The 18,694-nt window shown below is 40.8% G+C and overlaps 1 protein-coding gene across 3 annotated transcripts in view; it reads left to right on the forward strand.

The window, feature by feature from the left end:
• Positions 1 to 18,694, forward strand: part of Znf521 (zinc finger protein 521) — a 288,299-nt gene that overhangs the window by 156,495 nt on the left and 113,110 nt on the right. For 2 of the 3 annotated variants that reach the window (XM_041660647.1, XM_041660648.1), the window contains one exon: positions 1,332 to 1,416. In XM_041660647.1, the coding sequence (XP_041516581.1) occupies positions 1,332 to 1,416 (85 nt within the window). The remainder of the gene's footprint in view (positions 1 to 1,331; positions 1,417 to 18,694) is intronic. The other variant, XM_041660649.1, reaches the window with a different exon arrangement.

Below are 18,694 nucleotides of genomic sequence, written 5' to 3' on the forward strand. Positions count from 1 at the left end.
TTTTTATGATTAACTTTATTTTTTTATCCCGTAAACAACTTGAACTCTTCAAAATGAATTATAATTTATAATTCATATTTCCTATTAATACCATCAGTAAAACCTGTGGTATGACTGCATGTGAAAGTTTAATCTCATGGGAATGATTATAACACACATCATGTATGCAGTTTTACAGGTATAATTTTTTCATATTTGAGAGATCTCATAGTTTCTTGTTTCATCATAGTAGTTTTAATTTTTCAATGTGGTCTTTAATTGTAAATGGTCTTTAATTGCAAAGAAATGTACAGGATGGTGTATTCTGTACAGCAAACCAACGTTCAATTATCAAGTCCCCCCCCCCATGCTCTGAAACTGATAATAAGGACCAGCCCACACTATCTGCTTTATCAGACCGCCTCATTTGAGTCTGAAGAGATTTTCCTTCTCTTCCCACTTCTGTGTCACGATGGCACCAGGCCCACCTTTCTCCTTCCTCTGAGGCTCAGTTTTGTGTATACCCTAAAGATTATCTTAAACACTCTGTCCATCTATTTCATTGGACCGTCATGTTTATTCTGATACAACTTCCTAAGAAGAGAAGTACATATTTAAATGAATTAGAATCTCAAAAGCATTACCTGCCTTTCAGACTTTGGATAAAAAATCATTTTAAAAGAATGATACTCATTATATGTGTGTGAGTATTTTGCCTGCATGTATGTCTGTGCACAATGTTAGTGACAGGTGCCCTAGAGGCCAGAAGGTGGCCAATCCCTTGGAACTAGAGTGACAGACAGTTGTGACTGTTTATGTGGGTGATGGGAATTGAACCTGGGTCCACTGAAAGAGCAGCAAGTGATCTTAACTGTCAAGCCATATCCCTAGCTCCACTATCTAAAATGCTATGAACCTCAACTTACTAGTCATTTCACTTCCTCATTTGTGGAAGAAACTACCGCCATGACTTTGGTCAGAATTAAACTGTATCTGATTCTCAAAGACATTGATCTTTGAAATTGAGCCTTTTGTTGTAGACATTTTAAAATACTAGTGTCTGTTTTTGAGCTTAAGAGCATTTATATTATTTTATGGTATTATTTCATAATATGGTGTTTTTGTTTCTTATACATAGATCAACCTTTGGTATGGCTGTCAACTCTCAAGAGTCTTGATAAGAAACTCATGGTATTTGTGTGAGAAATCCACAGAATTTTAATCAGCCACATAGACAAAACCAATATCTTGGAAAGAGCACTCTGTGGTCAGATATTTGACTTAAGTTTGTTTTGAGTGGGAGCAGTTAGACACGCGTGTCTAAGTCACCCTGTTTATACTTGTTTTCTCAGAAGAAGACGTACCAGTGCATCAAGTGTCAGATGGTTTTCTACAACGAGTGGGACATCCAGGTTCATGTGGCAAATCACATGATTGGTAAGTGAGTCTCTGCCCCTTATTACTGATCTGTTTTTCTGGTATGCATGTACATCAATCAGCGCCTATGTAATTAAAAGCTTTAAAGATGAATTAATTGTTCTGCCATCAATGGCTTACCTAGGAATGATTGATTTTTTTTTATTCCTCTTATTAGACCTGGTAAAGCATTAGCATGTTTTATTTTCTGTGAGGGCTAGTTTAGACTTCTGCAGAGGATTATCTATGTTCTGCCAGTCAAAGCACAGGTGATTAACAAATTAAACTTCTAATCATTTTTGCATTATTGAAAACTAACAGGAATGGTTAATGAACTGGATGTTAGCTTTCCATAGAGTTTTAGACAGGTTTTAATTTCAGAAGTTATTATGATAATGGCACTGCTGTGTGTTGCTTAAGCATCTTTGTATCAAAATCCAAAGTGGTGAGTTTTTGTGATGGGGAAACATAAATAATTTAAATTGCCATAAAATAGTTTTATAAGTATGGTTTCAACAGCCTGGAAATAATCATGATCATAAAGATCACGTAAAAAATTCAGTAATCATTTTTTAATTCCCCACCAAATTTTCCATAGATCTTTATAAAAGTGGTTAGGGAAAAGATATCTGAAGCTACTCCAGGCCAGTGATTTTAGGGTATTGCATTTACTAGATAGGCTAGAACTAAAACAACAATATTTTCACCTACTCATATTGTCCCATTATCCATGAATTCCTCAGGGGTTAGTGTCTGTTTTTTAATTTGATGAGCACTTAGTAACAATGCTAAGAATTTTATCAGACAATTAAACTTTATCAAGCACATCTTTTGCTACTAGAAAATGACAATTGCTATTATTTTGTACTATTTTTGTTACTCCTTTGTATTTTTATAACATGAGTGCATGAGTTGTTCTTTTTTTTTTTCCGAGACAGGGTTTCTCTGTAGCTCTGGAGCCTGTCCTGGAACTAGCTCTTGTAGATCAGGCTGGTCTCGAACTCACAGAGATCTGCCTGTCTCTGCTTCCCGAGTGCTGGGATTAGACCGCCTGGCTAACATGTGTTTTTATTTCATAATTTATAAATACATAAATAAGTATATTTTACATATACATAAATAGGTATATTTTAAAGTCCAGTTAACCTTACATTGAGCTAATAAGAAACTTTGTAAGATAGGAAGGAAGATTCAACTCTTTAGATACAGAATTTGTTTCTAGGGGGACTAATTTGTATCATACAGCCAGGGAACAGTGCTTTAAGAATGTAAGAACGTAGATTTTAGGGTTACTCTAACCCCAGCACAGGAAAATTACCATAGCAGAACTTGCAATGTTTTTGTCTAAACTAGAGAAGATAAATTAAGAAACATGTTGGAAAGTTGATTTATAGTTTTTCAATAGCTTTAGCTTTTTTCAAATGATAAGACTTTATAGATGATTGTTATTGATTTTAAAAAAAACTAAAATATTAACTGGAAACTGGACCATATACATGACACGGTTTATGCATTGATCGTTTGATCTCTTCATTTGCCATGTTTGAGTGTGAAGGCTATTAGTGATTTTTATGCATTAAATTAATATATCCTTTATCATGGCAGAATAGTATTATAAGGTCATCATAAGCCTGCAGAAGATAATCACAGCATGGAAGGGATTCTCAGAATGTTCCTTGCAAATTGCCTCCTGTTCAGAATCCTGAAAAAAGTACTCTGTGTGAACCTCCAAAATTACATTTTTTTTTCTTCTTAAAAGAAAAGGACAGGAAAAAAATAAGTGTTCCCTGCCAAATGACAACCGTTTATATTTACCCATCCCGTGTTTCTTCAGTGTTGCTTGGTGGTCATGGGTGATTCTGCCCATGGTAGTTTCCTTAGCCTTGGCTTTCAGATCTTCTGGCTACAGACTATGTAGTGGATCCTGCTCCTGTCCAGACCCCTTCAGTATAAAGTTCCTTTCTGGGTTTCTGATTCATCCACCATGCAGATGAGCACGTAGGATGTATCTCAACCACAGTGTTAATGGCTTTTCCACAGGTGGGGTCTGGCTTGAACGTGGAGCGCTAAGAGATCTTTTCGGCTCTCCGGTTTCACTGTCTTTTTGTCTGTGCCGTCAGTCTGCCCTGCCTCATCTTTTTCTTTTTCTCAATTGCTTCTCTTCGTATTTGTCTTATGTTCCTCGCATCGTTAGTGCTCTCCCAAGTCTTCCCCTCTCTAATAGTGGATTAATATGACTCTCACCTCCTCTTGGGATCTGAGCATTAACAATTCACCTTTTATCAGGGAAGCAAATCCCTTTCCCTTACACGAAGGGCCTGATTATTTAATATTCAGGCTATTTTAAATAATATGTGATTCTCTTGCACTCTAAACAAAGTGAATAGCCTCCACTTAATTGCTCTGTCTGTTGACCAGGCATCCAAGTTCTTAAACCCCTTTCTCCTATCCAGAGAGGGAAGGTGAAACAGGAGGGAGTCGCAAGGCTGAGATGCCCCTTTTAAAATCCCAGTGTGATACTTAGTCTTTCAAATGAGGCAGGCAGCATTATTTTGTTGGCTAAAATACCTCCATTGAGGCTAGATATTTTTAGATTGTGTATCTGTGTGTATTTTTTATCTAATAAAAAAATAATCTGAACTAGACATTTAGTAGGGGAAGAGGGATTAGGGGTTGTCTGAAAAGCCTCTTACTTGGCTAAGAGGATGGCTAGTATTTCTGCAGATTTCATTTTACAATCAGTGTGGTGGAAGAACCGTGTCTTCTGGGAGAAAACGAGGTCTGCAGATGCCCCCAGTGAACTGTGACTTAATGTCCCCCTGTAGCTAAGCCTTTTGCATCTTTCTGGGGAGTGCATAGGTTTTTTAGGCAACGTCCAATCGTCCTCTTTCTGAGCGTACTAGTTTCATGCTATTGATGATGGACATTTGCCAAAGGAAATCATTGATGTTTCCACCACATACATAAAGGCATCCTTACATGCTGTTTGTTGCTAGGTGTGGACATATAATCTCAATTGCAGAGTAATTATTTCATAAAATGTGCAGGGACTTAGCATATGCCTATTAAGGAAAAAATAAAATCTTTTCTGTTTACCACATTTTGACATGGTTTTGCTATTAGATAGATATGTCAGGAAAAAATAAAATCTTTTCTGTTTACCACATTTTGACATGGTTTTGCTAATAGATATGTCAGAAAAAAGTAAAATCTTTTCTGTTTACCACATTTTAACATGGTTTTGCTAATATACATATATATGTAATATACATATATATATATATATATATATATATATATATATATATATATATATCTGACCAGTAATTACTTAGGGATTTTTTTTCTTTTTTACATACACATTCTCAAAGAGTGAGGGAGAGATTGGGGGAAGGAGTGAACTACCAAATGTTTTAACAGCTTTCTTGGGGGGAAGGCTAATGTCTGTGGTAAATGAGAACATTTTTGTCCTCCTTTGTTCTTTTCACATAGTCTTTGTTCATTTTTGACCATACATTTAGAATCCCAAAAGAAGCCATTATGCATCATGACTTTTAATGTATATCTACCCTCTCTTCCTATCGAGTAGTAAAGATTTATTGTTATTTTCCTCTGTGCGATTTCTGGTTATTATTATTTGGTACATATTAACAACGAAGAGACAGACCCGGGAAATCTAAATGTATTTAACCCCATGAAGGGATGGGCTCATATAAAATTACGAGGCTCAACCATAGCGGAGTGAATGTGTAAGTGCATGGAATAAGGGCTGCTAAGCCTGGGATGGTGTAAAGAGAGGCCACTGCCAAGAGCTGTTTATGAGGAGCTTAATTTTTTCACTCTGATAATTCTTGACCAATAATTACCAGCCTCTAATTATCTATTTTAGTTAGAAAGAAATTTCGTTCACTATGGAGGTTGGCATTGCAACGAGCACATAAATCCCTAAAGGGATGAATGTGTTCCAAACAGCTACAAACAACTGTCTCATGAAACACAGTGAGCAAATTGTGAGTGGCTGGTGATGGGCAACTGGCAGCATGTCACCGTGAAGGGCCAGTCAGCTCGACAAAGAAGTGACCGAAGGGGAGGTGGGCCATTGTCCTTGGAATGGTTGCTGCCGCTGTGAACTTGGGAGAGAAGTAGTCAGGACATAGTTGTGGCCATGTCCACCCCTCCCTTCAGAGTTCGTGGATAGACTATGAAAGGAGTAACTACAGATCATGTTCCTATGAATTACTTTGAAAGATCTACCTAGAAATAGATTTTCTTTTGTTTCATTTATATTTTCACATTGATAATAAGATCGTATTGTAATAATTACATGTAAGGAGTCATAATACCCATTTTGTGAAACGATTTGAAAAAAATTCAGATGTAATAGTTAGTAGTGCTAGCTAGCATTTTAGGAAAAAAATAATTAAATCTTAGAAAAGCTACAGTGGAATTTGGCATCATAAATAATAGCTTGTCTGAAAAGAGCAATGCAAAGATATTGACTTTTTATCCAGGTCTCTAATACTCAGTGTCTTATGGATAAGTATTTTTAAAATTACGGAGAGAGTCAACACTGTGCTATGTATTCAGGAATATATGTGCCCCATATGGCATGGAGCATGCGCTGTGCATGTAGGAATGTATGTGCCCTATACAGCATGGAACATGTGCTGTGCATGCAGGAATATATGTGCCCCATACAGCATGGAGCATGTGCTGTGCATGCAGAAATATGTGCCCCATAAAGCATGGAGCATGTGTTATGCATGCAGGAATATATGTGCCCTAGATGTCATGGAGCTTCTGCTGTGTTTTGCTAATACCATGACAAAAAGAATGCATAAATCAGTTTAGAGGAATCAGTGGCATTTTAGTCTGGTCTTATAGCAAGTGGCGTTCATATGTCTTGCAATTTTGTTGATGCCCAAGGTGACAAAAGGCATTCCTTCCTTCTCTTTTTGTCACTGGATGGACTGCTTTCCGAGTAATCGTTAACGTCTGGTGTAGTGTTCCGTGCCATCTCTGAAGCATTTCAACTTGAGAGCTCTTGCTTTAAAAGAGACAAAACCTAAAACACAGGGGTCTAGACTAGCTTCAGATTTTCCTTGACTTTGACGGAAATAATTAAATATATCTTGATCTCTTCTAGAAAGTCAAAGAGCTATGCTTTACTTTAAACTCTCTGTCTGCATTGGCACTTGTAAAAACAATAAATAAAGAGGAATTCGTCGTAGTGTCTATAGGTATGAATATATGTGGAATATAAATGTGTTTCTGTCTGTGTGCACACACATGTGCACATGAGCACACATACACGTATGTGAGGGAGAGACCACCCATACCATTTTAAGGAAAATCATTGGTATTCTCTAGAGCCATGATTTACATTGACTCTAAAGATAATTGAATTAAAAAAATCTTCATTTGGTTACTTAAAAGTTTGGAGAATTAAGAAATCAAGCATTTGATGTTGCATATGAGGAAATATTGGCTTCTTTCATCAAGAGCTGGATTAAAAAAGATGAAATCTGGGCAGTTTAATGGCAAGAGAAAGCTACCCTCATGTGGGCAATGCTGGCTTATTTGAAAAGCCCATAAAGGGTTTCTGCATGGGCCATACAAAAGGGGTACTTTCTCTTTAATAGCCATCTGTACAGGAGAGATGAGGAGTGGGCCAGGTCATCTCTCCTCAGCTGTCAGGATATTAACGTAGGTAATGGAGCAAGCTCAGCGTTCTGCTGGGTGTTGTTTTTCATAGATGTTCATCGATTTACACAGATAATTCTATTTATTTCTTAGAGTTGGTCCAAGTGAGCTAGGCAGAATAACAAACACCAAGGCATTTCAGATGACTTTATCTTTGTTTGTAATGTTAACTTTTGTCTAAAAAAAAATGGTGTCACACCTACTGTGCAGATGGCTGCATGATCTGTAAACCAGCCAAAACATTTAAACCAATGTGTGATCGGGGGATAGATTAAATAAAGGATAAAATGGAGTGTGGGCCACAAATTCTAATAATCAGATAATTTTAAGTTGTGTGCAATGTTGAGCCGTGGCCACAGTGATAGCTGGGAGAGCTTGCCAGTGACAGCAAGGTGCCGTATAGATCTCAGGATGGAGTCCGTGGCCTGGTAGGCCCCAGTTTGAGACCCACACATTTGCTGTACAGCTGGCTGCTCTGTATGGGGACATCAGATAAAACTTATGTAAAATGAAGTGTTATTGCTTAGTTTGAAATTGTTCAGAGAGGGGATTTGCAGACAGTAAGTGAAAACAGAATTCACGATACCAATGAAGCGGACTGTAAATATGAAGAGGCTTTAATTATCTGCGCAATTTAACAAAAATTCAAGATGTATTCAGAAAGGACATCAACTAGCATAAATACAATATAGCTACACTGTTTGCCAGGAGCGGAGGACTGTGGGAACATACCGAGCCTTGGCTTTCAGCTGCCTTCCTAAAAGCAAGGTCAGTTGAAAAGAAAAGTAGTCTTTGGAATTAGGCAGCGTCTTCCCGAGTGCCCCGAGTTCTTTGCAGTCCGAGAGATTCATGGTGACAGATTTTGTGTACGGCTCCTGTTTGGTGCTGTTGGAGGACAAATCCTGGTGTTTATCCTTATGTGTGTTAGCAGACTTACAAGACTAAAATGCCTTAGCAGCTACTGCAGGTTCTGACTTACTAGCCCCAAACAAAGCCTTCTAGACATTCCTTGTGTAATTTGCTCTAGAAAGAGGGTTTGCCTGAACCTGAAGACAGACCCACAATGGAGTTTGCTGTCACCTCTTAGGACATGATGCCCTTTACAGGGCCATGGAAGAGCCTCGCTCTCGGGCAGCATGACTGCCAGCCCGGCCTCCTGGGTTCTACGGAGTGCATGGGCAGTGTCACGTGGCTGTGCTTCTGCGTTTCATTTCTTCCTTGCCCTTGACTTCTGTCGTCTATGCCACACGAAGCTTGCAGGACATTTCTGAACGGAGGGCACGGAAACTCACCAGTAATAAATAAAAAGAGGTCCCTCCGCACTGTTGGATTCAAGCACACCCACACAATGGATCCTACACACATGCATGCTGCATGCCGCACAAATGCATGCTGACCTATTTCCACAGAGCCCGTCTCACCCAGCCAGAGAAAAGGTCTCTGACGACCCATTTCTGTAAGTTCGTTCTTCGTTGCGGGGCTGCTAATCGCAGTAAACAAAGGAGGGGAGAGCCAGTGTGGAGAGTGGTATAGAACTTCAGCTGCTCATATTGTTGCATTTGGAGCGCTGACGGGGTTTCGTAGGTCACCTTTAGAATTATGCCTATGACAGCAGTAGCTACCTGCCAAGATTGCAAGGTATCTCACAGCTCTCAGGATGGCGCCTGTGGCCCGGTAGGCCTCAGTTGGAGGGGTACACATTTGCTGTACAGCTGGCTGCACCGTATGGGGCAGCCGTGTGGGCTGTTCAGGAGCTGGAAAGGAGACAAGCATGAAATTTCTTCTAACCCCAACTCTGTTTTTCTGTACTGTTGGCTGCTTCTCAGATCCTTGACAAAAAAACCAATCAGGCACCCTTTAATCCGCCTGTGATTACCACTGGTATAAAAAGAGAAGCATAATGAGGAAAAATGCCTCGTTTTGTTGCCTTCAAAAGCCAACAAATTGGAGTTAACTTGACAGGAAGTGGCTTAATAATTAGATTATTTATTTATTCCTGACACATATCCCCCTGTTACTGGTCTCAGGAGACCCCGTAGATGCTACGATTTTCAAGCTGCCATTACTTCGCTGTCTTCTGCGAACAAAGAAGCTACTGTCTATCAGTCAATTAAATGCACTCTTTAAGCAGAGGCTGCGAAGTCCTCAATGGAGAGAGCCCAGGGACACTGTGGCTGATGATTCCTTTCTCTGTACTGTACATCACTCTCTCAACTAAGGTCCCCACAGAGAAGGAACAAAGTCATGCATTAAAATAGCACTTGTTGATTTGTTTGCTAATGAAGAGCCATTGGACTGTTTGTGTATTTCTGGGGCAAAATTGTTGATAAAAGGGCCCACTTGCCAGCCTGCCTCAGTTCCTCTGCCCTGAGTGCTTATTTAAGAGTTATTAACATTAAAATCAACAAACAACAGAATTGGGAGAAAATAATCTCTGCTAAGTTTTCTCGCTCCTTCCATCCAGTTCAGCCTACAAAGGCGGGAACAGGCATGCGCCTCGCTACAGCGGCTCGGCAGCAACACACACAGTTTCCTCTCGGAGGCAAATGTTCCTTCTCCACGTTTAAAAATGAAAAGACATTAGAATCTCTAAAGGCAGATAACCTCTTAGGTCTCTTTGCATTCCCTGCGTATCGAAAGGCATTTCTCTAGCTATTTCTCTAACTTGAATGTTCCTAGAAATTTTAGAAAAGAGCTGAAAAGGTCACCAAGGTAGGTCAGAGGCCGGAGCAGAACTGTGTCTGTGCGCCTCTGTCTGTTCTGTCTCTCTTCTGTGTCGCTTTATTTACATGTCAGAGGGGCTCTCCTGTCCTCTCTAGACCTGGCCCCAGCACCTTAGCACACTGCTTCTTTATTCCTGCCCCAGTTTGTTGTGTGTGCTACCCATGTTTGTGCAGCTCTCTGAGCTCCTATCCAGTGTTTTGGCGGTTGGAGCGTACATCTGAGGTTCATCTGGAAAACTGCAGACCTATCTGGACTGGAAGACTTAAATAATAGCATGACAGCCTTCTGATGAAATATTTAGCCAAAGCTCTGCTACTGAAAGAGATATGTACATTTGGAATTTCTGCGGGGCCTCTGGACTTTGGAGTACACCCTCTCTTTGTTGCTCCAGACTCTGTAAAGAGCAATCAGGGCTTTTACTGCAGTTTTCATGACCCTCTGACAACAAACTGTAATGCATTAGTTCAAGGCATCACCAGACGGCTGTATTGTATCTCCTCTTTCTACCCTGTTATTCCAATTCATTTGTTAGAAAAAGCTTAGGTACTCGGAGGTGTTCTATAATAGAAAATGAATTTGAAACCCTTTCATTAATTGGTGATTAATATGTTTCAGGATTAGTTTAAGCAGGGCTCTACCTCCTGCCCAGTCAAGTATGTTCTGGTTAATATCCAATTATCTGCACCTTCGCCGTTATTATGTCTTAATATTTCGGATATGATACCAGAAACTTGAGAGTCATGCTAATGAGGAGCATAGAGCAAGAATTAACCAATGACATACTCAATGATCCTTGCTGAAGAGCATCTTCCTCCTTCCCCTCAACACCTCGCTTCAGCCTCCTGTGAGCCCTGACTGAGGAGTCAGACCTCCGGCTACAGCAGGCAAGAATTAGAGAAGCAGTCATTCTCACTTTTAAACAATATGGATTTGAATTCGCAGTGAGGCTGTTCACCTCAAACCATTGTTTCTCTTCATTTCATGGAGGATAAAATAGGCCTCGGTGAACCTATTTATGTTTTCCAAACAGGAAGCGCTGTGTGCTCTTTCTCCTCCCCCTTTAACTAAGCTGCACGTTGTTATGCCTCCAATGGATGTTTAATTCAGACTAATTTGCTATCCCTGTAATATTTCACTAAGGAAACATGCTTCCCCTGCTAATCTTTTCTTCTCTTTCTCTAAGACCCAGTACCGTGCTATATCCCGGCCACACCTCCATTCAGTGTTTTATTTTGTTTGCTTTTTTTTTTTCCAAGTCTACTCACTTTGGAGTGATCTGACTTTGTCCCAGGAGCAGTGGCTGCTGGGGTGGCTTGTGCCTGGTGCTGCTGAGTAGCACCACTGGGGCTCTGTGTGTTGCCCCTTTGTATGCGGTATTGTAATGAAGCCACATCACTAAATTGCAGTGAAGGGTGATTGTCACAGAGGGAAGCCTACTACACCTTGGGGTCCATTTGTACCAAATTATTCTTTTTATTGTTGTTATTACATCCCATCTTCTTGACTCCCTCACCGCCTGACTTGCTGTTGGACACTGATGCACCGGGCAGGGGAGCTTGAAGAGCAAGGCAGACATCTCTTTTCTTCTCTGATGATCATACCAATCACCATTCATTTCAGAGCCAGATAGTCCAGGTGGCTCTGTGTTCATTATGGATAGTGATTGACTCTATTGAGTCCAGTTGTATTGTCGTTCCCTTCAGCTTCCTACAAGAGTGGGTGGTGAGGAAAACAGGGCCCAGGTTACCCTCGTATGCAGATGCCATTACTCTCTAGTGAGTGGATGGCGGTGACCATCCTGATGTGCCCCCCCCCCCAAAATCCTTTAATAATTCACAGAAGTCATCCAATGACATAACTGGTTCAAGACCAATATTTCTTGATCAATATTGTTACAGTACCCCTCAAAACAAAATATCACCCCAGCCTCCTTGTGGCTGAACTTTGTGTCTTTGCTTTTCTCTCCTCTCTGTTGTCTTTCTCCTTTCTCTACTACATGATTTTACTTCCATTTCATTAGTGTTCCGTGTTGTCCCTAGTTAAGACCCCAGCACTGAAGCACATTCCTGATTTATTCCTGCACCGGGTTTGCTGTGAGCCATGCCTATCTTTGGTATATATCCCCCTTTCTAGTAAATGCTATAAATTGATTTCCCTTATTTTCTGACCCTACCTGTGTTCTACAAACTAATAGGAAGCCAACTCGTGTTGAAGTCAGGGGTCTTGTGTGCTACCTGAAGAGCACTATGAAGGACTCTTCAGGTTTGGACTCTGTATAGTTAGGTAGGAATTTTGGGTCTCTGATAATCCCTTTTTAGTGTCAGAAACATGGTGTCTGTGACTGGTTTTCCCAACTCTTCGTGTGGCTGATACATCTTAGTGCAGCTGTTTTCCTCCTCTGAGTCTGCAGCATTCAAGCCACAAATCAAGACAGAGAGCTGACACACCTTCAATTGAACCATCAAGTCTGTTCAAACTGCATGGCCATGACGCCAGTCCCATGCTATCCGACCATACACACTTCCGACTGTGGGCCTAGGAGCATTGATTTTTAGCTGTCATTTCTAGGGCACATAGCGTAGAATTGAAATTTAAACCTTAATCCACTCAGTAATGCAATTAATTTTTAATGTGCAGTAATACTAATTGAAATGGCTTGAATTTAGTAAGTCACCACAAGCCATTTTCCAAAGCGAGTGTCTCCACTGAGGACTAGAGAACAGATATTGTCAGGGTGTTGACTCCGCGTGCTCCTCCACAGCTCTCTAGGAGAAGGGCTGTTCTTTAAACCACATTATAGCATATGTTTTTAAGAAGAGAGCTATCTTTTGTGTGTGTGTGTGTGTGTGTGTGTGTGTGTGTGTGTGTGGTAGGGGGGAACCCTACTTTTCTAGCCACTGTCAAAGAGTAAATGTTAATTTTTCAAGGCATAATTTTAGCTAGAAATATTGTAACAGGTTAGCAAAAATAAGCTTAACTTGTTGGAACAGTCATTCACTGTAGCTGCAAATGAAGTCACCCTCCAACCATGTCATAGTCAACACTGAAATCTATAGACACTGTGTCTGTTTAATTTCACTGTGTGATGTGTTTTTTTTTACTTGTGAGATCATTTTAATTAAAACTTTTAATTAAAAATTTCACAGTCAAAATCAACATTCTGGATGGGCAATCTAATTATGTGACTTGGATTTCAGATATTATTTCCAGATTTGATGGACACGGTAATTTGTTGTTTTGTTTTGATATGTTTATATTCTGATGAATTAAAGCTATAGCCTACTTCCTTATACTCAAAAACATTAACCCTTACACATTGTTTTTAAAGGGCCTTTTAAATGCCTTTTTTTTCTAGCCACAACAAAGCAAAATTTTTACAGTAAAAACCGAATAGGTTTTCAGTCCTTTCTGCACTAAAAAAGATTTTCTAAGCACATTTATCTGCTAGTAAATGAGGACTTTTAAAAATGCGTCAATTCTCTTGATGAATGGGCTTGCAGGGTGTTCAAAACAAGCGCCAGCATCAAGTTCAGAAGGGGAGGGAGGCTCTGTGTGCCACGCTTCTGCGTCTCTCACAGCGTAGATCTAACAAGCCAAGAGCACTGTTAAAGAACCTTAGCATCTTTTTAAATGGGATTTTAAGGTATTTTTTTGCAGCACATAAGTAAAAACAATATTCGAGAACTCAAAGCAGTTGTAGCGTGGTGTATTTTCTAAATAAAGTGTACTCTAACATGATACCAGTGAGTTCAACAGATCTACACCACAGAACATAAATCCGTTCATGGTGCCCGGATTAAGAGTTGAGACTGACTCTCATTTTTGTCACGGTAAATCACGAGTGCTGTGGAGATTGACAGTGAGTGTGAAAATGGAACCATCGCCTACCAAAAAGGAGAGCGCTCTCTTCTGATTATTGTAAGCCTCCCAAATATCACTCCTATGGGGAGTGTCTGTGCTTTTTTCCTTTCTCTCTTTTTTTTTTTGTTTTTTTTTTTTCATTTGATAAGGGGAACAAAAGCAGGAAAAGTGAGAGAAAATCAATTGATAATCCATTCAGTCTGGATTAGCCAGTCACACTGTGGAGAGTACACAGAACCAGCCTTTCCAGCAACTGTTTTGGGTGTGTTATTACTCCTGTACACAAATACAGTGTGCTGTAGGGCATCTTCAGGTAATATTTGATGGTTATTACCTAAATATTAATTGCCCTTTTAATTTGGAATGCACATTAGTTTGTAGGAGTTTTCAGTGATGCTGAGGTCACTCTGCCCTCTTGGAGCAGTAGCTTAGCATTCGTACAGACCCTTCAGCTCTGCTGCATCCTCAGCTTTGAAGCTGGAAAGGAAAGCCAGGGTTGGCTCCGCTTTGGAGACTGGGTTTGTCTCAGAGCCTATGTGTTCAGCCCTAGTTTCCCTCCTGTTTTATAAGCAGCCAGTGGCCACAGAATTCATTCAGACTGCACAGATACACGTATCATCTGTAGGGCATGCCCTCTGATCTCAGTAAGCAGAAACATAAGAATTCTGATGATGGAGAGGAAATCCATGTTGTTTTGTGATTATGTATATCACATAGATGCCTGAATGAAGGCTTCCATTAGAAATACTGGATAAAGGAGATGACTTTATGTATACACGAAACAAACAGTAAAGATGACTAGACGGGCTTTATATATAGGTGTGTTTAATATGCAGTGCTTGATGTATGTTGACCTCGGGTTACAAGAGTAGAAAATCCCATTTTCCAGCTTGTTTCAAATGTAGTAAAAATGCTGCTTCAGTTGCTTTATGCTACTCACATTGGGAAAGGTGCTTATACTGTGATAATTATCATCAAGGAATATTAATGTGTTCAGCATTTGTAACCCAAAAACTCATTATAGCTTAAGCTGTGCATCATCTGTGAAGAGAAACTTTGCCAGAATCGGCTCATCACAGGGGTTGCCTCCTGCTTGCTGTGGAGTGGTCAGAGTACGGCAAGAGGTCACTCGGGCTATTTTTGAAAGCTGAAGTTTTGCAGTTTTTGAATTGCTGCCTTCTGTCTAAAGAGCTCATTGTTTTTGCCTCTGAATGGCCTTCTTAATGAATGCATAGGAGAGCGCAAGAAGGAATAAGATTCAGTCGATGAGCGGTAGCTGTGCCTCCTGATGGCAAACGTAAGAGGGCTGGCATGTGTTTCCATACCAGGATAATTGAAGCGCTTGTGTCTCCTCTCCTGTCACTGGGTGGGGGGGGGTGCCCTTGGGTTTCAGATAGAAACGCCCCATTGGGGCCCCCTTCACAGCCCTCTGGCTGGAAAGTGTGTAAATAAGACTGTGGGGTCAGCCTTCCTCTTTGAACAGCAGTGTCCTTAATTAGTCCGTGACAGTCTTCCACATGAGCCTGACTGTCCCCTGGATGGCTTCTCACACACGGAAGACATCTCTGGAATTTATACATGTTTTCATGTGTTTGCTTAAAATTATTTGGAAGAGACACAGACTTGAAGGGCAGCAGAGTCTCTGGGCGTTGCCAGCATACTGGCACCTGATCTGATTAAAAGAGTACCACTAGTGACCTGAGGTTGTTAGCTTCCTCCACGCCTGCTCTCACCTGTGCTGGACAGCTTGCTGCAAGGGAACTCTGTGCCTGCAATACTTTCACGTGATTAAATCCCATTATTTTCCCCCTACTGATCCATCGCCTGTCATTTCCCATAAGTCACATTGCTCCATGCTCCGTGTTATGGTTTGTACAGGCCAGGCAGGGAGCACGGAGGCTCAGCTCTATCAGGCTGTCTGCTGTGTTTCAGAGGTCAAATTGTGAACCTGGCCTTGCTCCTGGGAGGACTAGAAAAATATGTTTCATAACTTCCCATAGACTTAAGTGAAGAGAAAGGAGGAAAGCCATGAAGCCCATAGGCTGCGTTGAGATGAGCTGGTGGGTGGAAATTCATCAGGCAGGAGAGCTGACTGTGGTTCAGGAGGCCTCCTCACTGTGAAGGGTCACTGCCTTGGGTCCAAAACCAGTCCTTGCTGAGGGCTTTGGGGGCTAGGGTAATCATTCAAATAGCCCAGCAGGCACAAACACACAAGCTGATAATCTCCAGGCAAGGTGCTGAAATGGGAACTTACTTACCTGCTACAATCACTTACATGAAGGAATGCTGATAGGGCGTGGAGCGGGAATCCAGTACCAGCAGCTGTAGGCTGGTTCCCGTGGAAGCAATTTGTTTTGGTGTTGTTGTTGTTTGGTTTGGAAGGCAATGGAACCTTTATTTTATTCTGCAAAGCGCTAATGCCATATAATAGATGAACGTCTAGGACCGAAACCAGACTCTGGGTAGTTGGGGCTGGAGCACTGACAGTGTAATGCAGAGATACAGTGGTGGCGCCTCTTCTATGAGGATAGAAACTTAATAATCTTTATGAATTTTGAGTAACTCATAACTCCACTTCCTCACCCAAAGATATATTATGAAAAGATTGCTTCTAAATCCTTCAGACATTCTCTGCACTTATGATTCATGCCATCCTCTTTACCTTGAGGCGTTAGAAATGGATGTGGCTTCATCTCTTCATAAGAGATAAAAATGGATACTTTGGAAGGAGCAAATTGCATTTCCCTGTTTAAGTTCACTATTTGCACATGATGTGGTGGGATCCGAATGTGAAGAATTGCTTTTGACATTATTTCTCTGCCTCCGACGTCCCAGGCCGTTGCATTACTATGCTGAAATGCCCTGGCACGGCAGAAATGCGAGGTGAGACCGGCAAAGACTATCACACTGCACCCCGACTCCAGTTGTTTGCTGTAACCCTCACGTCTTTAATCATCCAAAAGCCTTGGTTTGTCTTCTTGGTGGATTAGTGATTGAATACCAATTGTCTCCCAAGAAAGAAAAACCAAGCGCAGGTTTGTTTGGGCATAAAAAGAGAGCCTTCATTTCTAGAGTAGATGGTGATCCGTTTCTCAGAATCTTTATCTTGACCAAAAATACAATTTAAACACATTATCCTTCATTTTAGACATAGTGATGCTATTTCTAATTTAAATTTTTGTTTTTTAAGAAGTGCTTGGCCGGGCGGTGGTGGCGCACGCCTTTAATCCCAGCACTTGGGAGGCAGAGGCAGGTGGATCTCTGTGAGTTCGAGACCAGCCTGGTTTACAAGAGCTAGTGCCAGGACAGGCTCCAAAACCACAGAGAAACCCTGTCTTGAAAAACAAAACAAAACAAAACAAAAAAAAAAAAGAAGTGCTTGTAGCTTTCTTTATATGTGCACACACGCACACACACACGCACACACACACGCATACACACCTCTGTGTGTGTGCAGTAGTCGCCTTTCCCATCACAGACTTGTTGCTGGATCACTCCCATGTCTTTTGCTTCCCATGTTTCCTGCCGCTCAGAGAGCTGGGACTATGGTGAAATGAGAACCACGGAGCTTATATTGCAGTCTGATGTTTGAAGGAGAGATTCTGGGAAAGGATGTTTTTTGGCTTGACTCCCTTTTTAGATGTAATTGCTGCTTCGTTAGGACTTGGATGAGTTTCCTGTGGTTAAATTTAATCAAATGGCTCAGAATAACAAACTTGCACACTCAAAATTCCAGGACAGTTCTGTATATGAAACGTGATTTTGTTAAGTTTCAAGTGTGCTCTCACATGTATCCATGATGCACAAGTACACACACACATCACACCCTCACCTTCTCTATCCCAGCAGCAAGGACCACAAGAAGTTTACAGAATGTTCTGAGATCACCAGCTAAATCTCTCTTCCTTCCGCTCATATGTTGTTCCATGGTCATGTCTAGATGTCTGAGTCATAAAAAAAAAATGCACTTTAAAGGATCCGGGCTCTTTGGTTTTGGCAAGAACCCAAGTTTGAGCACATAGGTGTGAGGATACTAAGGATGTAGACATGTGTTGGTCACTGTTCTTTGTGCAGTGCATGCAGCTGTGACCATCACTAAGAGGAGGAAGGCACTAGTGTGTTTGGGTTGAAGGAAACAAAATCATCCCCCGTCTTGAGTCTTCTAGTCCCCTCGGCTGATACACACCCTTTATCTAGTGATGACTGCCCTCGCCGCCCAGCTGGGGAGGCCTAACTGAGGTGTTCCTAGCAGGGCTTTGCCACTGTTGCCTCAGAGTGTGTTGAAGGTGTCATTTCCTAGACAACACTACTAATCTTTGATTTAGAAAACCACAAATAAACAACATTTTTTTTAAAAAGTATGATCTTTTTATTAAAGGTTGTAAGGGTTTAGCCTAGTTATTCTGTTCCGTTTTCTTAAAACCCACTGCCTGGAAAAATCCAAGTTACAGTTCTGCTTCAGAATTCTCTGGAAATAGTGGAAAGTAGGCAACAAAGTGACAGAAATAGTTGAGTTCGGTGTAAATAGACGTGAGCAGAGGACACGGCTGTGCATAAGGTGTAATGTGGAAGCACGCAGCCGAGGGACAGACATGGCTCTGCAAAGTAGCAAGTAGTTATGTTCATATCTTTCTGAAAGGTGAGTTGATAGATTTAAATAACAATAGTCTTGCTCTGAGTGATGTTTGGAATCCAGAGGCACACACCCTGCAGTGTATGAAAACACGTAGCTGTAGATTTATTCTAATAGCATATGCGTTCTCGATGGCTGACTTTTTTCAAAAATAGGAAGTGTCTTCAGAAACTCCAGCTTTTCTAGAAGCCTTCTCCTATAGGTCTGCAAACCTGAACTCACTATAGGAGGATTGCAAAGAGAATAATACATTTTATATTATATGTAATGTAATATAACAACATAATATTATAATAATAACATAATAATAATGTGCTTCAGTGGAATACGAAAAGGATATTGGGATAACAATAGGATGTTCGTCAGAGTTGATTTCAG

This window comes from Microtus oregoni, unplaced genomic scaffold (genome assembly GCF_018167655.1).
Source record: "Microtus oregoni isolate MIOR12 unplaced genomic scaffold, Mior012 000011F_ref0000422, whole genome shotgun sequence".
Lineage (NCBI taxonomy): Eukaryota > Metazoa > Chordata > Mammalia > Rodentia > Cricetidae > Microtus > Microtus oregoni.